General features: G+C 32.3%; 1 protein-coding gene across 2 annotated transcripts in view; it reads right to left on the reverse strand.

Annotated features, from left to right (window-relative positions):
* Positions 1–3,644: 3,644 nt before the first annotated feature.
* The window catches only part of LOC105233114 (autophagy-related protein 9A), a 41,691-nt gene continuing 22,063 nt past the window's right edge, over positions 3,645–23,272 (reverse strand). For both annotated transcript variants that reach the window (XM_011215076.4, XM_029553339.2), the window contains exons 3-14: positions 18,536–18,713; positions 15,902–16,115; positions 14,813–14,937; positions 13,208–13,335; positions 12,337–12,521; positions 11,727–11,905; positions 11,535–11,666; positions 9,844–9,997; positions 9,316–9,768; positions 8,929–9,230; positions 8,743–8,842; positions 3,645–3,965 (exon numbers count right to left, since the gene is read on the reverse strand). In XM_011215076.4, coding sequence (XP_011213378.2) covers positions 3,840–3,965; positions 8,743–8,842; positions 8,929–9,230; positions 9,316–9,768; positions 9,844–9,997; positions 11,535–11,666; positions 11,727–11,905; positions 12,337–12,521; positions 13,208–13,335; positions 14,813–14,937; positions 15,902–16,115; positions 18,536–18,713 — 2,276 coding nt within the window. In that variant the 3' untranslated portion in view covers positions 3,645–3,839. The remainder of the gene's footprint in view (positions 3,966–8,742; positions 8,843–8,928; positions 9,231–9,315; positions 9,769–9,843; positions 9,998–11,534; positions 11,667–11,726; positions 11,906–12,336; positions 12,522–13,207; positions 13,336–14,812; positions 14,938–15,901; positions 16,116–18,535; positions 18,714–23,272) is intronic.

Below are 23,272 nucleotides of genomic sequence, written 5' to 3' on the forward strand. Positions count from 1 at the left end.
GTTGTCAAAAAAGTCTTGCGGTTGTGAAAGCGCGTAGTTCTAGTTTTGTTCGTCGCATCGGGTCATGCTATACCTTTTTGGAAAGCTCACACGTGTTTGATTGATTGTCGTTTCTTTCAAGTCGTTCGTGAGTTATAGCGTCGCAAACAAGGAGCAAAATAAAGAAAAAATACGGCATATTACGATAAAGGCAAAAATACATCTCAAGCCGCCAATAAAATTTGTGCAGTTTATGGACCCGATACAGTTTCCATTTCCGCCAACAACGATGGTTTCAACGTTTTCGTTCTGGTGTAGAGGTAGTCGAAGATGCGCCACGCTCCATCGCTGAATTGGACGAAAGAGACCGGCATAGTAGCAGCCGTAGCATCGGTCAAGAGCTGGGCATGAGTCATCAAAAATTCAGTTCAATTTCAAAAAAAAAAAAATTCAATAAAAATACCGCAAGACTTTTTTGACAATCCAATATTTGAAAATCTAGGGCAATAAAATAATACATGTTCAGAATCTTCTATATACTTTGTACACGTCGGACAGTTCGGATTAATTTCATTGTGGATTCTGAAGAGGTAGCTTCTAAAGCACCCATGTCCACTAAGTATTTGGGTCAGATGAAAGTCTAGGTCCTTATGTCGTCTGTCTATCCATGAGTGGATTACCGATATAAGTCGGTGGGTCCAACGCCCGTTGGATGAGGAATTCCACCGCTTCTGCCACATTTTAATGCTCTTGTCTTGTTCCTCTCCTCGGTCCTTGCCGATACTGTTTTAGGCGCTGATAGATGATATAAACGCTCGAGTTCATCTCCCTGGATTTCAATGGGCGGCATGCTGGCAAATACTTCAGCAGCGTCGGTTGATGTAGTCCGGAAAGCACTTATTACTACTTACAAAGCCTATGCACTACAGTTATTTGTTTAGCATACGTTTTTATATCCATTGCACGTATCCATACTGGTGCTGCGTACAGTATTACGGAACTCATTGCTTTCGCTATTAAGAATCGCAGGCTGGAACGCACACAGCCTGTGTTGGTCATCATTCTCGATAGTGCATTGGCTGTAACGATGGGGCTCATGTTCGCATCATTTCAGCAAAAAAGAAAGTTCAACATCTTTATTTGAATCGAAAGGGCTACGATAGCTTAAACGTGATAAATGTAAGTAAAAATGTGAAATAAAATAATATTTTAAAACGAACTATTGTACGACAATGTTCAGCTTTGTGATTGAAAAATCGCTATCCGGTATGTATGTGCATGCTTGATACGCTGGCGTAAATTTTGACTTTCATTTATAAGGTGAGCGATTTAAAAGTGCCTTTGCAAAAAAACTTCCATTATAATACTTGGATCTTAGGTTAAACTAGCTACCATATTTGGTACAAAATAAATTGATAATACACATTGAACATAATTCTTAAAGGCGATGTTGGATATACTCTGAAGAAATCTTTCATGACGTTGTACCGCATTGCGGAAGCTTCTTCACTATACGCCCGCTAATCACCGGCAGACATGTTACTCAATTCAAGCTTGAAGTCGTTAATATGAAAACGGTATAACGATATTTCATCCCTTTAATATAAGACATTTATTGTATGTGTGTATATTCAGTATTTTTTTAAAATATCACAGTTTCAAATAGAAACCTGTGAGAACTAAATATATGTACATATATATCCATATGGAATTTAGCTCATACAACGCATGAAGACGCACTCTGTTAAGCAAGTACAACACGAGAACACAGCAAGCATTCATACACAACGGTAAAACCACACCACTTCTAGCAACACACGCAATCCCAGAATAAAATTATGCGAATGTACTAGCAAGCAGCACAGGGCTGAGCGGAAAGTTAGCAGACTGATCATCAGGCGGTCAGTACAGAACTGTGCCACCGTACACAAGTCCGACGCCAGACTCAGCAGCGAGTCGATCATATAGTTAGGCTTGGTGTACTGAGTTATGAATGCCGCCTGTTAAGGGTGAGCAGAGTAATAGGTGATCCTCTGATCGACTCAACCCTCAACATTGCGGTCGTGAACATAGTTTCCTGTGGTCAGGTGTTTTGTACGGCTATGCCACATTACAACGAGTGCGTACATACGCAGCAGAATATCGTCGTCGTAGACTGTAAGAGCGCCAGAGCATAGTCGAATATCACCGTCGCAGTTTACACAGGTAACGCGCTGGGGAGCCACGCTAAACCGTTACTTTGACATAGCGCTATCCTTCTATATATTTAAAGCACGAGGAATTGTAAACATAAATATGAGAAAACATAAAATAAAGTACGATTTGTGAAGAGCCCTATAGTTTACAAATTTTTTGCAACAAACCCTTGACACGACGAATATATCTCAGAAAAGTACAAGAAGCAGGGGCAGCAAAAATTTTTGTAACACTCCTTAATTCAAGTTACTAAAATGTAAAAAAAATCATTTCCTGAAAATAAATATAAACTATGTTGTAGAAACCGAAAAATATCGCTATTTAATAGTAATAAGTAAAAAAAACTACTGAAAACACTTTTCTGACCGCAATTTAATTTTTGTGAGCTGCAACTCTAATTTTTGCGCATGGAGCTCGTGCGCCTCCTTCGAATGTCTTTCCAATAATGCCAACTTCTTTTTAATTCCAACAGCTCGTTATTTACTAACTGGTCTTTGTACGTCGTTCTCTCGAATTGACTTATTTTTTTGGACATTTTATTTTGTGTCTTCGACTGATCTGAAAGGAGCTTCGTTCTTTCTATTTTTGGGTAGTTGAAAAACTCTTGGTATTTCTGATCAAACTTCAACTTATTTTTTTATTTAAAATAATAAATAAATAAACAAATATGTATCATTATGGTCGTTTTATTTTTGCCATTTTTCAGCTAGAGACATTATTCCATCAGTGTAAATCGAAATTTCCAGAACGAAAGCGAGCGAACCATTGTTGTGCTATACGAACTGATGCAGCATCGTCTTCTTAAACTTCACAAGTGTCATTGGTGGCTTGCATTCTTCCCTTTTCTATACAAAAAATTTCAAAATATAGAGAATTTATTCACTATTTTCACTAATTTTTGAACAGTTGTAACTTTTTTTAACTTCCCCGAATTTAATTTTTTTTGTTTAGATGAAGCTTCAAATCTCACCTTTCCAACACTCAATATTATTAAGCTAGTATTACAATTGTAATAATTGTACCTAAAGCAGCGTATTTATAAATTGATAGTAAATAATTTTGGAGATTCTTTAAAATTGCCAATAACAATCAACTTGAAAAAATAAGTATAGAACGGACCTATTCTACTTAGAACAATGTTTCCGAAAATATAAACTCGTGTTGTTATCAGGGATTTTAAGTACACTAGCTATTCGCCCTCCGCAGAGTAAAATCCTGTTATAGTATCCATTGCAGATATGCAGGCAAGTAAAACCAGTAGCCTCCTGCAATATAGATGTGATTTTCCACGCTAATTCTTTTAAAGCATAATAATTGTGAACAATCAGCTTTTTACCACAACCCATTTCTCTTAAAATGTTAACTCACGAACCAAATTCCCAAAAACCTGTGAAATGTAAGTACGCGACTTTTGAATGTTTTAGTCAAAGACGTGGATAGTGGCACCCTTTCATTGAAACGATACAAACTTTGGTATAAATTCGTTGTTAATTTGAAAAAATATGCACCATTTATTGCAATTTAAAGTACAGAATATGAGATACTTAAATTACTTACAGAACTATATATATGTACATAACATACATCTGAGGGATGTATTATTAATTTTGTTAATATTACTATTTTCTTATTTATTTAATTTGTTAGATCCAATGTTCTTCCTGCTATGAACGTACATTACCGAGAAGTGGTGTGTCTTCTGCAGCTTTTGAGATAATAATTGCTCGTTTTGAAGTAGTAGGTCCTGCCTCCTGGCCCTCTTCCACAGTACTTTGAATAGAACGGTCAGTCTGGAAAAGTAAACAGGTTTCGGTGTTAAAATACGTTATTATAAATAAACAATGAATGTACAAGTATGAACTGGTTAATAGCTCAGAAGCAAAACGTATCATTCATTTAATTAAAATTCTTTGGAAATTGTAAAAAGTGAAAAAAATCGTAATGGGTGTACCATTGGGAAAAAAAGATAATATAAGAAAAATTAAAAAGAATCTAAAAAAAACATTTTAAGCACCTCAAACTTTTTTATGCACCTCCTATCAAACTGTTGATTCTTTTGTCAGTGCCAGAGAATATAGATTTTTTATAGAAGGTTCATGATATGCCGATTGTCAAAACGTTCCGCTTTTCGAAGCGTTACTCGTCACCACAAAAAAAATATTACCGAATTTCACCAAAATTAAACGTAAGAAAATTTCAATGTTAGAAATGTACGCTTATATGTAGATTCGTTTATTTGCAATGCGCAAACGACTCTGCAAGCACTTTATAGATATTTTTAATATATTTGATATCAAAGCACATAGGTATATCATACGTACAAATAGAACAATTTCCCAATGAATTCCATAAAACGTTTTCAAATATATGTATAATAAAGTCATGTTTATATTATTACCTAAATATGTAGCTAATTTTAAAGAAAATAACAAATAAACTTCGAATTTGTTTGGGAATGTTTATTATGATTCGAAAGTACATTCCTTGGCATTTTTTTTTGAAGATTGGTGACCGCGGCTACGTCTCAGATGGTCCATCCGTGGAGTCCATTTTTCGATGACCAGTCGAGCATTTCGACTGGTAACTAGCGAATGACACGCGTGATGGTCCAAAGCCTGAATCGTTTTGTCCGCATATACTTTAGACTTTACAAAGGAAAAAGTCTAACGGTGTGATATCACACGAACTTTGTGGCCAATCGTCTTGCTGAAAATACATGTCGATCACGCTCTTTAGATCATGAGATTCAATTTCAGGCATCAAATAATCTGTTATCATGGCGCGACCAAACCGTTGTTTTTTAGGAGGAAATTACAGTTCTTGAATCTCTGCAGGTTGTTCTTTGTCCCAAATGCGCCAATTTTGCTTGTTTACAATTGAACCAGAAATGGGCCCATCGTTTAACAAAATTTGGCTTGAAAATGTCGGATCTTCTTAGAAGAGCCTAAAGAGTAGCGATGTAGCTTGGGAAGGTCGAGCTCTCTCTACTCTCCACGGTCTTCGTGTGCACCCACAGCCACGGCTGCTATATTTTTTACACTGCGAACTGCCCGAGGGCTATTCGGTCAAATGCTATCCAATAATGAATGCTGGTTCTCAAGGTGGGTGAAAGTTGAACGATTTGTAAACGTTGTTCAGGAGTAAGTCTTTCTATGATGAAATGCCAAACAATACTAAACAAAAATAACATGACAGCTTGACACGACTCACCCGTGATCTGACAAAAAAGGCAATTAAAAAAATGAGATCTACGCATAATGTGTGTAAATTTGTTTGTATGTAAATATGTACACTCATTGTTTCGTGCGAAATCTCCGGTGCCACGGTTTTTGTTTTCATGTCAAAAAGTCAATGTGCCGAAGGACTAACGCGACAATAGTGTCGCAACATTGTATTTTTGGTAGAAAATCCGAGCAGTGCCGAAAAATACAAACGAACGAACGTCAATTGCCACCGCTTCCTTGCCGCTCCAAAAGTTTTGCCAACAAAACATTGTAAATAGGTATTTTTATGTATGGGCATGCATACAAATCGACGCAGATTTTCAAAAAATTCACCACGCAAAAGCATTTAAAAGGAAAATTAAAAAATTGTAAATCGACAAGAGCTATATCGCCCCTTTTGTCAATTTTTTCTGTGTTTTGTGGGTTTTCGGGGTTGTCACTTTTCCTTCTAGAAGGGAATGTATTTCGAAAGGTTTTATGAAATTTATCATTAAACAGGTCAATATGTTCATGTACGGATGCTCAATTTTGCTATCTTCGAATCTCCTGATGTTAGCTGTGGTGAAACACGTTCAACGTTTTCAGCACACCTCAGAAAAGTGAAATCTTATACATTTATAAAAATAAAACGCTATTTTGTTATGTGCCCGCATAACGTCCAAACCACAGCACGGAAAGACGTGACAATTTGCAAAGGTATTGCCTTAGTCCAGCAGTAGGCTCTAACGGAGGCCTTGTATGTATATTTTTTATAATATGTACATACATATTTATATTTGGCTGAAAATTGGTGGAGAGATAGTTTGGAACTTAGGAATGGGCACAGGCTATGTGTTCATTTTATGTTAAAAGTCAAAACATTTAATAATGACACAGATCTACTGGCTACAGTAATTTTTGTTTACATACATATGTATAGGGATTATACTGATAGTTGTTACTGAAAAAGAAAAAGTTTAATCAACAACAAGATTGCACAAAACTATGCAAATTTAAAATGCAACGACATACCCATCATATGTATCCATGAATACTATGTAAAAAAGTAGATTACAATTTTAACTATTCCATAATATTATTATCATGATAGATTATTCTTGACAACAAACACCTAACGGAGCCCCGGGTTTAGGCGCCCTTGTCATCTTCAATTCTACCAAATTTTGTTAAATAGAAGCGCAACATAATTGTGCATTGGGCACGATTTCGAATGCTTTGGCGGTCGGGTAAAAAACACGGATAAAAAACAGGAATCGGTATAAATGGGGTATGTACGAATAGGGAGCTTCTCCAGAGGAGGAATGCTGCTAAAACTTATATTTTTTTAAATATTCCCGATTAAAAATTAAAAAATTCGTTTTAATAACACTTAGTATTTCACATTGTTTCACTAAATTTTTTCACATTTTTCAGTTTGTATATTTAAATATATACTCTAAACATTGAAATAAGTTCATATTCACTTTTGTTTTGTTATATTTAAGCTATATTTATTAATTTAAAAATCACATAGCGCACTCATCGTTGAAAAGTTAGATTGTTTACAATTATGAGGGAAACGGGCGTTGCCACATCTTAAACACCAAATATGTAGGATTTTCAACGATTTTCCTTTGTTTGTATTTTTCGCGTAATTCTTTTTTCTGTATTAACTATTTTAAAATTACTTTCCAACATTTTTAGTTAATTTAGTTGTGAACACTTTTTGTATATTTATAATATGTGATTTTTATTTAATATACACAAATAATTAAAACTATATATAATAATATCATAAAGTTTATATCACATCGGGCTACTTTCGCGTAGTACTCCTTTCTGCGTTGGCGGTCTTTGGCTACGGTTGAAAAAAATAACCCTGATATAGAGACGATAGACAGGCGTTTTGTGAACATTTAAAAAAAAATTAAGCAAATCGGTTGAGTAGTTCGACCGGAATCATGTCCGCCAGTTTAAAAAAGTGTGTTTTGAAAAAAAAACGCGCTTAAAGTTTGAGGTGTGCACTCCGAGCGCTCCGAACGTCGAGAGGTATTATAATTTTTGGGCTTTTTTTGAAACCTTCCAATGGTGAAGTGGGCTTCTATATTAATTCTAACGGTATAAGGAACAGAAAATGCAAAAAAAAAGATTGGTAAAGATTAAACATTTATTCTTCGACGAAATTATGAACGAATTGCAATAAAATTAGGTACTTTCTTGACTTTTATTGGATACACAATAAATGTAATTCCCGACTAATAAAATACTCCCACGGTGTCATCGAGGTTCCTCACATACAATCACCAATCATATGGAGTGTAGTATTGACCCGATTCAATTAATTTTTGACATACAAACATACCAATGTCAGAGAAAGATTATCGCTGAATGTCAAATATATATCTCACACATTGGCCGATATTCTCAATCAAAAGTCAACTATAGATACTGGAGCGCATATTAAAAATATAGTCAAACAGGGAAATTCGTACAGAGAAGTAGCAAATTTACTTAAATTACCCCCGCAAAAAAATGGTTGACCCAATTGGATTTCCCAAATTGAAATACGTGACAGGAAATAACATTTTCTATTAAATCAAATATAATTTCTTGTGTGCAGAAAACTCTGTTTATTTCTTAAAACAAATGAAATGTGATTTGAATTCAAATGGTAAGGTTTGTTCACTAACATGTGATTTTCTGATCTGACGAAATAAAATAAAATGTATTTAATTCTGATCGAGGTATTCATGTAGTATAAACCGAAAAATGCTGTCTACAACTATAAATGCACGAATAAAAACCGTTCAACATGTGGCGGAAACATAATAGTTTTGATATCGGTTTGGGTCCGATTCATATGATGTAGGGCACCATGGAGGCAACCCATTAAGATGCAATACGTTAAGAATGTACGCGACAGTACATTGAAGATAATATGCCACTAAAATTGGTGTTTGAGAAAAGTAGCGATCCAAAACGCACGGCTAAGTCTACAAAAGAGAGGTTTAGGCTTAACAACATCGATACAATGAGTGGCCTGCCCAGTCCCTGGATCTAAATGTCATTTGTGGAATACAGTCCATAAGAAGAAAGTGCTTAAGTAAAAAAGACGAGCTTTGACAACATATTCTGAATTCATGGAACTCAATTCCAGTATGCTCTGTCCGATCAGTTTTACACAACCATGAGTTTTCAAAAAAAATATATATATGTATTAAACTAATCAATCAACATCAACTGTAACATTGTAGATCACCGTCCTTATTAATATTTTCCACTTAACTGTATTATTGTCAGTATTTGTTATTGAATCTTTGTATAAATTAATTAATAGGCTTTTACGTAAATACTTTTTACTTACATTATGCTTGTGTAAGTTGTGTAAATACAGTGTACTTAGGGACATATCTGCAACTGTAATATCAATTGGGTTTGATATTTTTGAGTCGATTCCATATAGACTGTAATAAAAAGAAGCCAGTGGAATTATATATTATATTCTACACTTGGTACAGTTATGGCGGAAAAGTGACTTTACTACACTTACTTATACAATAGTGCTTCTGACGGTCCCTGCAGCCGTCCCTCTACTTTGCTAATACGCAATTTGCGCATATTTTCCAAAGAATTGTCGCAAGAAGTTTGTATCCTCAACATATTTCCTTCTTGTTCACCAAAGCTTTGTTGAAGCATTTGTTCAAAACCACTAGTTTGAGGAATATTCGGAGTGGGTTGATGTTTTCTATCATAGTATTTGTTTTGATTCATAGAATGTTTAATCGACGATGTTAATAATTCCGCCCTTTGAACATTATGTGCATTAAACACAGATGTAGCCAAAGAAGAATACTGAAAATATAAAACATATAAGTATATATGTGCATATATATTTAAGAAATAGAAGTTTATATTAAATTATAATATTGTTACAAACCTCTGCATCGATTGTGCCAAATGTAATTAAACTTTCAGTTATAGGACTTGTTTTGCTATCTGTATCGTTTATCAGTGCGTTTCTCAGTTCTTCCGCAGCATGTTCTCTAATATCGTTCAAAAAATTTACGGCATCTGGTGGGGCTTTCCATTCTGGGTTGGTTAATGTAAATCGGATTAATGAAAGTTCCGTTTTACCGTTGTCCACTACGCTCTTCGTCGTACTATCATCAACGTTTACTTTTTGTTTTGTATTAGGCTTAGGAAGTTGCCAATCAGGGTTGCCATGTTTTCTAACATCCAATTGAGCAAATGAGCATACATTTCCAACACCCTTTACACTTACTGTAAAACTTCTAAAGAATTTTACCAGTTCCAGTGATTTTGGACGGAATACAAACATTAATATAAATGGAGTTACAAGCGGACTAACAATTTCATTTAACAAGTAACCCTACAAATGTAAATGTTGAAAATAAAGTATGTCCAATTATTTTTATTCATATTTGAACTTTATTAAAAAACTTACCGCTTTAAATTGAAACAAATTTTCAAATTCTTTTCTTACAGCCACTGTATGCGCTCTATTCTTCCAATTAGATGGTAGATAATGTACATGCGCTAATATTGCGGTCATCAATTGTTCTGGGCACCATATTAAATTTTCGTCCGGAATCATATTTCTGAATTTAAAATGTATATTTTGTTGATAATATAAATTTAAGTGTAATTTGAAATTTTATGAAAATTGTAATGTCCAGTAGGAATAATAAATTCTCGCAGCACATTGCTACAAATTAAAATAGTTTTCTTCATCTAACTGTGAGTATCTTCTAATATTAATCGAGATCGATAGATGGAGTTAGTTATTTATAAATTATTAGGATGTCAGAAGTAATAAAGCCTAGTAACTGTGTGTCCGTCCGTCTGTCCGTGCAAGCTGCAAATGGAGTAAAACTCGAGATATCTCATATCATGAAACTTGCTACACATGTCTGTTAATTGATACCCAAGGACGGTTTAATTGAATATCGGATCATTCACACGCCCACAAGACGGTATTAAATGAAAACATATAAAGCATTCCAAATTATGATACTAACTAAATGCAATTTGACACGGGGATCGTAGTAGTGAGGGACACTTGTGAACTGAAAAATTTTCAAAAGCATGCATAGCCCCGCCCTGAAGGGTTCGGTGAAATCAGATTACAACCACACCCACTTGTAATAGAACGGTTATGTAGAAAACTAACTAAATTTTTTTGTGCTAAATAAATACGTCAGTAACATTAAATTTTACAAATAAGATAATAATAGGTAAAACGGATCAATACCTAGGTGTAATCATCGAAACAAATTACATTGAAATCATTAAAATTTCATCAAAAATAAAATTTTGACATTTGTAAGTATTTCTGTGCAAAAACACTAAGTGTTAAGCACTAAATAATATTAAAATGGATACTTTGAGACAGAAACAAAAACACACCAAGAAAAATTACTTTGAACTACATAATTAAGGGATTTTCTCAAAGCGTTTATATTATCTGTTATATCAGTTCATTTATACGTTCTAACATAAACAAAAATGAAATGAAAACGAATTAGTTTATCAATAATATTGTTTATTCATTTGTACATGCCATACAAATTTTCAATTAAAGATTCTTTCCGTATCGAATTCGATGTTACTCAGTTTTTCTAAGAAATAACGCAATTTATAACGCTGAATATGACTATTGGTTTAGACTTTGGTAATTAAAATAAAATAATTAAATACCAAATTTGATTGTAATACATTTGGTTTCTTCAAATAATGCATTCTGTATTCTTACACAAATCTTTTTAATAAAAAGTTCCGCCAACACCTGAAAGAACTTAGTTCTCCTTACTTGCTTTAAATAAATTTAAAATTCTATAGCACTTGCGGTCATCTATACAAAATACTTGGTCACAGAGAATTGAATATAAATAAAATTTAAAATTTGAAAGAGAAACATTTTTCGGTGCATAAAGTGGTAGGGAATAATTAATTATAATATATGATTACTTCTTAAAATTTCTTTTAAAAATCATGTTTGAATGAATATATTATATTGTTGTCTCATTGCCACATTTAGACTTTTTTAAAATGCTAAAATTTTAAAGCTGCTAACGGTAAATTTATTTTTATGTATAATTAATAAATTTTTTGTATGATGATATTAATTAAATTTACCTGCATATCAATCCAATAACAGAGAGGATAGTTATAATCGTTAATACGTGCTCCACTTGGAAAACAAATTCGTCATATATACCTAATGTTAAAATTAATACCAATATTCCTCCGGATATGAAAAGTATATTCCTGAAATGTATTTATTTAGTATTATATTTGTACTGTTGTTATCTTTATGCATAAACCGACCTTGCAACAACGGCCATTAACGGTGAAGAGAACGAGCTTAGATATCTATCTGCATATTCATAAGCACGATTTAAACGTGCATCTAATTCATGTTCTAATTCATTAAAGTGTCGCAAGTATAAGCGACCATAATTAGACCATGTTCGCATTCCTAATGTCCCTGGTTCTTTTCTTAAAATCTGTAGAAAGAAAATTAATTTATATATGTTATTAATTATCTTTGAATATTAAAATGTAGGGTAAATAATTCCAATACGTATAATTTTTATTTTGTCCAAAGTAGTCAAAATAAAAGCTATAGGTTTTGCTGGTTAAACTTCTTTTTATTCAGAACCAGCTTCTGTGTTATTGTACCATAGTAATTTGAGATATGGTATTTAAAATTGTTAAGTTATTGTCATAGCATTATTTAAAAGAAGCAACGATATCATTTTTAGTTTATTGCGTAAATCTATCATTTCCAAAATGGAATAGTTATGGTCGTTAAGCAACACTTCCAGCAACAGGCTGTTATTTAAGCGATCTAGCTCTGTTTGGGTCAGTAAGTAGTAAGTCGTTAATTCGATAATCTAAGATGTATACAGATATGCATGTACTATATAATACTTACATTAGCGTATGAGAATAGGAAATATAAGCACTGCCACACAAAAATAACTGGAGCCAATATTAAATTAGCTACTGCTACCCACATAATAAGTTTTGACAATCGTTGAGCTAATTCGACTTGATTGGTACGAAAGTTGAAGTCATCTCGAAGTTGCCAATTATTCTGAAATGGTGAACCAGGTCCTTCTATAAATAGAAATTATAAAATTTAACTGAAAGACATTTTCTCATATTTTCGTAGTTAGTGTGCAGAAAACGATACTTCATATTTATTAGAATGCGGGTCCACAACTATAAACGTACGTTTTTTCCAAAATTTTTACTTTTATTAAAATAATTAAATTTGAAGCTATAACGTGTTCTCATCTTCTTGCTAATTGGTTTATTTCACCCCAGAAGTACTGCAAAAATGAATAAGGCCAACCCCTGTTCTGATAGTCAGAGTAGACAGGATATGGCTATAAGGCGGATGATGCAAAGCTTCCTTGCTACTGCTCTCTAAATAGTTTTTGAACGTTTTTGCAACAAGAGACGGAGCGTATGGAAAATTATTGAATCTCGTTTATGGTTAATCTCATGCAAAAACGACATCGAAATTGAAATGTTATAGCACACAATTTCCTTGCTTTGAAATATATCCGGCTGTTTTTAAACGCTTAGAAATGGCTGCTTAAATGACTCCCATATAAATTTAAACCTCCTCTGATCTTTGCCAACAATTTTCATTGAGTAATGTTTCTAGTTCCTCATCTTCAAACTTTTTTGGTCGTTCAGAACGCATTACGTCTGCAAATCACTTTTAAATCGCACGGTCAGTAGCAAACCTCATGAATATAGTTATAGACCCATTAAAAAAATCCTTTTTAACTTACTGAATAGTATAAAATGTATATTAAACAAAAGTCCACGACTCAACGTCACATATTCTCCAAGCAGTGGTATATTAAATTTTACAGGTAAAAGGTTTTTGTTCATAAGAGCTACCATATAGTTTTTAAATCTGCAATAGAAAAAATAATACGACATTAATGTCGTTATTTGGCTGCTTTACGGTAGACAAATAATTAATATACGTTAATAATCTCCATTCAAGTAAAAGTAAACATTTAAATTTTATTTCATCTGACAAAAATCAAAATTGTAAGTTTAGTATGATTATTAGAATAAATTATTATTCTATAATCAATAAAAAAAGTAGACCCAATATAATCAATATAAAAATGCAAAGTTTTTAAGGGATAAAACAATTTTTTGAGTGCGGCCGAATATGTTATACAAAATGCTTTCCAAAGTTAACAGGACTTAAAAAAAAGACAGAACAAATGGTTTTTTCGGCAAAATCAATTTATTTCATTCAAAATAGTCTCTTTCTGCTTCAATAAAGCACAGCACGATCCAAAAGCAGTGCTTTAGCTCCTTGGCCAGAATGCCGGTGCAAGCCTTTTGAATGACCGCTACGTCTGTATAACGCTTTCCTTTCATGGGAAAATGCATTTTTCCGAAAAGGAAAAAGTCACACGGTGCCATACCAGGTGAATACGGGGAGTGGTGAATGGGTAAACTGTGTCAAATAATCGGTCACAAGCGTCGATCGATGAGACGATTCTGAGCAATGTTTAGTCGTCAGTCAATTTGTGCGGAACAAACCGTGCACACACCTTTCGTAATCCCAAATGTTCGGTCAAAATGTGATAAATCGATGTTTTGGATATGTTCAATTCACTTTCCATGAATTTCAATGATGATTTCGGCTGATTTTGATGAATTCACGCACAGTTTCGATGGAATTTGTGGTGATCACGGATTTTGATTGGCCCACATATTGATCGATCGTCATTTATATCCTCACGACCACTTTGAAAACGTTGAAATCACTCGTGCACTCTGCTACGAGATAGGCAACCATCGCCATAAACTCCATCAATTGAAACGTTTCGGTAAAATTCTTCCTAATTTTAAAACAAAATTTAATGTTGGCTCTTTGTTCGAAGCTCATTTTCGCACCGATAACACAAACATCTTCACTTCCAATCGATAAAATGCCATGAAATTCTCACTGGACAATCGATAAAGATGGCAGATTCTAACGCTCCCGTCGACAAATAGATGGCGCCACCAGGAGGCGCTAGATTCAAAAAGTCCTGTTGTCTTTGGAACGCACCTTGTACTATCACAATTCGTAATTTAGCTTATAATATAAGTTACATAGCTTCTTTACTACATTTTGTCTTGTTTCTTAAAATAAATATTAAAATCAACCTAACAAACAAAACAAAAATCATATTCTCATTTAGTAAAGCCGTGATGTAAAGTTTGACGCTAAGCTCTGTATAATATATCTTGTTATGCTTTTACTTAGGACAAATTGATTGGTAATACATTTTTACATGAAATGCAGACAAACAAGTATAGTCATCCTATGATTCTTGGGTATGTCTGTCATGTATGAGCAAATTTTCCAAATAAAAAATACATACCTTAAAATTCGATGATATATATCCAATTCCGTCAATTGCTCTTTATCAATACACATATGCTGCTCAGACTGGACTTCTCTTATCTTCATTTTTACTTCATGCCACGTTGTGTTATCTATTTCTTTCTGTACAAATATAATTTTTGTAGCATGAAATATAAGGTTATTGTATATATACAGCTATGGACATATAAATGGCACATTTTTTATAGCTTATTTCTTGTGTTACAGTATCATAAATGTTTTTTTTTTTATAAATAACAAGTGTTTGGGGTTTTTTAAAAGGTACATTCTTTATCTTCAATAACAGTTACAATTCATTGTTAAAAAAATAATGATCAAAATGCAAAAACTTTGGTATAATGAGGTGGACACATAAATGGCAAAGCCTAAAAAAAGCCTAAAAAAAGATGGACAGTTTAGTTCATATTGCAATTTTATAAATTTTGTATCATACAGACATTTTTATTGTTAATATTTTGTACTGTAACCTTTATTTTTAATGACTGCTTTACACCTGCGTACCATACTTTCTACGATATTCTGACACTTAGCTTTAGGTATAGCATACCAAGCTCTTTTAACGGCAGACAAGAGATCGTCCATATTTTTACCATTAACCTTTGAAATTTTAGCCTTGACTTCATTGCATAGGGTTTCAATTGGTTTTAAGTCAAGGCTTTCACTAAAACACTTTTAGTACTACTTCTGCAAAGTAATCTGTGCCATTTATGTGTCCTCTCAAAATCAGCATTGACTACGCATTATTGATAATGGTAAACAAAAGTAAAACATAACGGAATATTTGGGCAGTACTGTACAACTTTAGTACAGCATCACCAAATTGAATGGAACATTTTTACATTTTAATCAACTATAAATGAAACAGTTCTAGCATTTATATAAAATCATATTTTGTACGATTTATGTGTCCATAGCTGTAGGAAAATACTCTTCTATCATGTCTAAACATTATTATACATTATTTACTATTAAATAGTAAATAAATTAAAATATAAACTATGAACAATTTTAACTACATTATCATTAGAACTAACATATCTGTATTCAAATATTACTATTCACATACTTCGTCAATGTGGAGAGCGCTTTGATAGAATTTTTTCATATCCATATATTGAGTTATTAAAGAAACAACTCGCAAAAAATGAACAACGAAATAAAGTATTGCTAAAAGGAATAACAAATATGTAAAACCATTAAAGTTGGCTATGCATTGCCTTGTTGGAATAACAACGTCTCTTAAAGTAACTTTGGTATGGTTACTTGGTGGTGGAGAGTCTCTGAAAAAAAAACACATATATATTTAATATTTTAATTTTGCAAAGGTTTATATTTTAGAAACAATTTACAGAAAATTCGCAATTTTATGACAATTTTTGATATTTTAATGATTACTATTTTGTCCGGTGAACTGTTGTTATCCATTAGGTTTTATCTAATTTGTATTTTTAATTTATTATACCGCCACTAAGAAATGTTTTGTTAAAATTCGGCATTTAATTTGTGATACGCGACGAATTATAATTAGCAGAATTGGCTATATACATAAGTTTGTTCGAATATTAGAAGATTGTTATATTTAAATTATCTTAATTTTAATTAAATTGAAGAAAATACACAAGGTGATATATTTTAATTTGTTATATGTTTTAGTTTTTCATCCGGAAATATTCCAAAAAATGAGGTATCATTTCCATATTTAAACAATGTTTTAAATATCACATAACATATAAATGTTAAATAGTTGTTGTAGACTTTGGGAAGTAACGTAATGTATTTATTTAGATCAATGTATTTTAATCAGAAAAATAAGCAAGAGGATCGGGCGCAGCCGAGCATTAGGTACCCTTGCAACATGCTGAATTAAATAGTTGAAAAAATTTCGAGCCTATGAAGTAAATTATCTTATGGGGCAATTTTTTTGGTATCGACTTTAACCTTCCAAAAAGGAACTACTGTAAAAGACAAAACTGTTCACGAAAATACTAATTTTTCTCTTAAATGTTAGACATTTTATTAGACAATACACAATAAACATTTTTTTCAAAAGGTACTCAGTTTAAACTTAATTAATTAAAAATATTCAATTTTAAATAAAATGTAAGTGTGAACACATTTGTCTATTGTCAATAAAGTGTGGTTAATAACACGTTAATATTTTGTATGACCACCACGCAATTTTTTTACTCATTATATCCTCAACAACAGTATTATGCCAGTTCATGAGATTCTTCAAATTTGTCTTATATTTAGCCATGCTAGGGGGGTCCGCTACCCCAACTCATGTTTAGACTTGGAGCTTTGCTTTTGGCTAAAATTTTTATTTTTAAAGTGGCCCAAAGGGGCTTAATGGAGTTCAGATGTAGGGAGCTCAATTTTGTAATTTTTTGGGCATGTTTTGAATCCTTATCTTGCATGATAATGTTTTCTTGTCCACGTTCAAGTTCGAATATATTTAGACTTTGGAGTTATGAGTCCTCCAGAATATCAATATAATCTGTAGTACGCATTATATCGTCGATCTTCTGAAATACTCCCAGCTCTTTTCCGCAAAAATATTCCGAAACCATCAGTGATCCACCTCCAAATTCCATGTCCATGATCCCCAGCTGATCCTATTCGACTTATATTGGTTTTATCGGACCAAGTAAATTTCTTCCTATCATCAATGCTGAAGTGTTCATAATTTTTTTGTTTAATTATTTTGTTTTCTCATTTTATTAATTATTCCCAGAGAAAATTTATATTTTTTCTTGATAAAATAACTCTTATTTTATAAAAAATAAAATGAAATTTTAAAAGTTTTTGACTTATATATTTGTGCAGTCTTCAAAAAAAAAAACTGCATTCAAAATTACTGCATCATACCCTTTCGACCCTTTTTTCATAATGATTTTGTTATTAAAAAATTATGCAATAATTGTTATTTTCTGCCTTGGTTTTAAATAATTAAAAACATTAAAACTAAATTTTACACACTATTTCTATTTGCTTCGATTCAAAGAATAAAAAAGTCCCGTTATTAAAAAAAAGAGTTACCAGATGATAACTAATGCAACGCCTAAGAATGTAATTAAAAATATTGCCAGACGGATGTCAAATTGATGAAAAAACAAGCAAACTAAAATTACAAATATTCGTGAAACTTTTGTCCCTTACTGTTTATATTATTATTATTAATTAATTAATTATTATATGTATCCGGGCAGTAAGAAACGCAACCACCTTCATCTTCATCTTGTTTTAGGGGCTGATTTAAAAAAACTTAGCAATCAATGTTATAGGCAAAACAATGTCCCGATCAATGCTTCGATTCCACCCAAAAACGAAAAATCTCACACTGACAAGGAACTGAAATGCAAAACAACATAACATCCCTTCACATAAGTTTACAAGAAGAGGAAAAACCATTTAAAATAGTATACTTATAATTGAAAAAAAATAAAAGTTTAGTTATATTTGATAGCATAAGCTTAAAAATGTATATTTTTACATAAATTTTTATTTATGAGACCATTTTGTGTAGCTTACGGCATGTATGTTCCAAGATGTTGCAAATTAAATGACGAATAGACAAACGGACATATTGATCATCCTGGTCCATATACTATACATATGTATATTATAGAATACAAAACGGTTTTTCGATTTGCAACATGTTGCAGGAATATAATAAAAGTATTAATTATATCGGAATTACCCAAATAATACTTGATAGTTGATACAGTATATTGTAAAAGTTAGTAACCACACTACGAAGGCAAACTTGCACAACTGAAAAATCTCATCTAAGGCTATAACTGAGAATCCATGCTTTTGATGGTAATTATACATGCGAGTAAAAAATGAGTCCAAATCTTCAATATGATTCCATCGAGCTGAAAATAAAAATAAAACGTTAGATGTAATATTTTCTTATTAGAACATATTTTTTGGAATATAAAAACAATGACACACTTTCTATATTTTTACTAGCTTCATTTCTCTCTATTTGGAGAATTAAATTAAATCGAACAGAATTTTTCTCTTCCATTTATGATAACATAGATAGTTCTACCGAGCGCCTGTTGCAGCTTTTTTCTTTCTTTTAAATAAATGTGTACTATTAGTTATTTGAAATATAGCGGATAGTCGGAATTCCAGCTAGGCTCCTCGTTTTCTTAGCCAAGAAAAGTAAACTGTTTCTTTTAAAAATACTCGTAAATATACCAACTTCTATTGTTAACCTGAGCAAATATAAGTAGAAATTGTGAAAATCTTTAACTTAATCAGTGTATTAAGTAATTTATGTTAGTACAAAAATTAAAATTGCCTTTACTAGTTATATTCGAATAGTTTACTAATGCGCAGATGTATATATGTACATATCCTCACCTAAAATGCAAAATAACGTATCATCAAAAAATTCGAAATTGAGTGTTTGATTGATTACGATCCACTACTTCAAATTACATACATATAAGTACATATGTCCAACATTTTAAGGTTCTGCTATCAGATATAACCCAGTTTTAACCAATATTTAAATTTTGTTTCACTTATATTTCATTTTATTACGTGTTTCATTCCTTCCGCCGAAATATTTTGAAAATGTTTTTACGTTATTTTGTATTTCAGGTGACGATATACACCGTGAAATTGCAGCCGATTTATGCTTGAAAACCGTCGATAATTGGGATCAGCGTCTGGACTTCTACAAACGTGCCTGTGGTGCCCATGCAAAAGAAATTGATTTCCACACTTAATGGTATCGAATGTACGTCCACAGGAATAAATAATTTCATAAATATCACAAATCGTTTTGGTTTTATGTAAAACTTTTGTAGCGCACTTATTAAAAATATTATTTATACTAAAATCAAGTTAATTAAGTCAAATAAGAAATAAATGATATAAACTCACCCAGAGTTGCTAAATTTTATATGGTGTATGGGGTATATGAGGATTACCAATCAAAGGATGGGATTAAAATTTGAACTTGCTAAAATCTACTCGAGAACATATCCCGACGTAATTTTGTGAAGATAACATTGATCTACAGTTGTTTTGTTAGGATAGATTTTTTATATATTTGTGGACATAGTTCATGAAACTATCAATGGTTTTCAAAGATTTGCCCTCGTCTATTTCGACATTATTATATTCATTGTATAATACATTATAAAAATCCGAAAACATGAAAAAATAGCTCATTACCGCTTTCAAAAATTGTCATCATTCCTAATTTGATCACATATTAATTCACTACGTTTATGGTGAAAAAATAACTTTGGTGTACCATAGGTGTTTCACTCTCTTATCATAATTGTTTCTGAGTAGTCCATGCATTTGAAACAAAAGCGAAATTTTTGTTGACTAAAGCATGACATTTTGTAAATCCTACTTATAGTATTTTCATGTTTGATTTTTAGTAGAAAAGGTGTGGAGAACCGTAATCATGATAGGAAAACTAAATTGCTAAGTATTACTACGAAGGTGATATATATCAAAATATTTGATATTAAGTTATCTTAAAAAAAAGAGTACATTGAATATTTTCATGAATCTGGACTCTTGAAAGCATCATGGAAATAATGTGTCTTCTTGCAGAGCGGTGTAATTTGTGCACTGTCCGATGCATTGATCTGGGATTATTCGTAGATCGATATCGCATATTTTCAGCATTAAATTATAATAATACTGTGATCAAATTTTAATTTGTACTTCGCGTGTTTTTCGAATCGGTACATTTTTTTCTCTGTAAGTTGGTAGTACTGTTAGTGACATCTATTTCACGTCAAAATACTCATTAGTATTTGAGATACGAGGGGGCTCTAAAAGTTAATTTTTCGATTTTTACTATGTCTGAATTTATTGGACAAAGAAGTGCGATAATGTACCATCTCATACAGCATTCGGGTTCATTTCGCCACATTTTCAACTAATATCGGCCCACCGCATTCACTTGATTTACATGCCTTCTTGTAACTTCTGGCTATTCAGCAAATTCACATGACCACTCCGAGGAGTTTTGACTCAATTGAGGATATAAAAGCTATCCCAGAAGTGCTATGATGACTGGAAAATTCGTTGGCATAAGTGTATTGCACCTTTCATTGTGATCACAGTAGTATACTTTCACTTAATTTCGCGAAGAAATCTAGCATATTAACCGATATATTGTTTGAAATTATTAAATAATTAACATTTTACAAAATTTTATTTCGATTATATCTAGTTTGAAGCTTAAAGATGTTTGAAAATCCTTATGTTATGTATATGGTTGGGTATCATCATACACCAAATTTGATTGAAATTTGTTATGTAGTTACTGAGATATTAGATTTCGCCTAAAGCGGGACTTGCCTAACATTTTGCCTGCATTTATTCAGTGAGTTAGCGCACTTTTACTAGTTTTTGGTATAACCGTTAAGTAGGGAAAGGAAGTGGTTATAATCCGATTTCATCCATTCTCATAGTGTCTGAGCAAGGTTATTGGTTTGGCGTAAATTGTTCGAAAGATTATGTAAATTACATAGGAATAGAATAAGTAAGGCAAAGCTACGTTCGGGTTTATCTAAACATTTTATATTCTCGTAGGTTGCAGGCAAAATTTAATATAAAAAATCTTCTTTAACTGGGGGCTTGAACAGTTATGGCCAGATTTTGACAATATTTAGATTTGAGATGGCATATCTAAAAAGCCAAGTTTGTTGGTTTTATACCGATATATTCACTGGTGCTTTATTTGTATACTGGAAGTGAAAGAATCAGATGAAATTTAAAGATATGTTATATGGGAAGTAAGCGTGTTTGTAGTCCAATTTCGCCCTTTTCCACACTGTGACATAGGAAAGCCAGTTACCTTTACTTATTAATTTATCGCACTTTAAGTAGTTTTTAACATAACAGATATATAAGGAATGGGAGGGGTTATCATCCGATTTTACCTATTTTCATACTATCGTAAGAGTTTTCAAAAAGATTATTCAGTGCCAACTTGGTTTGGTTTTATAACTTCAAATGGTTTGGGAGATACATTACACCTTATAGCAGATTTGTTGTAGCAAATGTCATGTACTTTATTTTATTACGGAGCTTAGTTATGGCAATTTACAGGTTTTTGATTTTTTGCGTTTGTGGGCGTGGCAATTATCTATTTATGCTACAAACCTTCTTACGGTATCAAGAAGGCTCCAAGTTTCAGCCAGATATCTCAATTTTTACTCAAGTTACAGGTTGCACAGACAGACGGACGGACAAACTGTGTTTCTACTGAACTAACAACAAAGCAATGATTGCAAATTAAATGTATGTGAGAAAATCTCAGCTAGCTAGTAAAGAAATGATTATTTCGTTAATTTCGTTTCATTAAAATATTACACGTATTGACCAGCATAAGATAACCACATTGACATTGACTGGACTGAAGTTGGAAAGTAGGTACGTATGTAGGTGACTGGGGAAGCATTGAACGTATATTATCATATTTTGGGATAAAACAAGAAAAATAAAAAAAATTGGTTTTACCGAAAACTCTTCACTTTATTTTAACAATTTATCAATTTCTTCAAAGATTGCAATGGTGCTTTCGTCAGAAAAACATGCCAATTTCGTGAAGATATCTCGTCAAATTAAAAAAAAATTTCCGTACAAGCACTTGATTTCGATCGTTCAGGTTGTATGCCAGCTATATGCTATAACAGCCTGATCTAAACAATTTCTTCGGAGATTGCACCTTAAAAGTATTTCAAAGCATTTAATTCCGCTTGTTCAGTTTGTAAGGAAACTATAGTCTATGGTGATCCAATCTGACCAATTTCTTCGATTATTCTATAATTGTCTTATTCCATGATTCGACCAAAAATTGTAAGTGGTTAGATAACATTTACCGTGCGATTCTGTACTGTGATATAGTCTCATGTCTCTAAGTTTGAGATTTTAAGTTAAAGACAATTTTTGAGACTTGAGTCGATTTTGCTATTCTGTAAGTGACAATCACAAAATCTATTACATTTCATTATTCCGAGATGTTTTTACACTTGAATGAAAATAAATATTTCGATAACAAATATTAAATTTTCTATAACATAGTCAAAAAACATAATTACCAATAAAAATATAAATATATTTTGACTTTGTTTCACAATATTAACGAAATTTCTGTAAAATTTATTTAGTTTTAACCTTTTTCTGTTTGATTTGCTTACAAAATATAAAAAAACGACAATCGATTAATATCTATGATGATCTCTATTCAGTATACTCAAAATGGCAGACGATAGTTCTTTTTAGTTTTGTGACCTGCTAACTATCAGGTCTCAAATTTGAGGCAATGTTTAGAGACTAACGCTAGAGACTGTTTAGTGAATAGTAACTAGTCACAAATTGAGACTTTACCTCAAAATGTCTCTTTGTAGTGTCTTAATCAGCTGTGACAATGTAATAAATTTTTCTA

The sequence above is a fragment of the Bactrocera dorsalis genome, chromosome 4, assembly GCF_023373825.1.
Source record: "Bactrocera dorsalis isolate Fly_Bdor chromosome 4, ASM2337382v1, whole genome shotgun sequence".
Classification (NCBI taxonomy): Eukaryota; Metazoa; Arthropoda; class Insecta; order Diptera; family Tephritidae; genus Bactrocera; species Bactrocera dorsalis.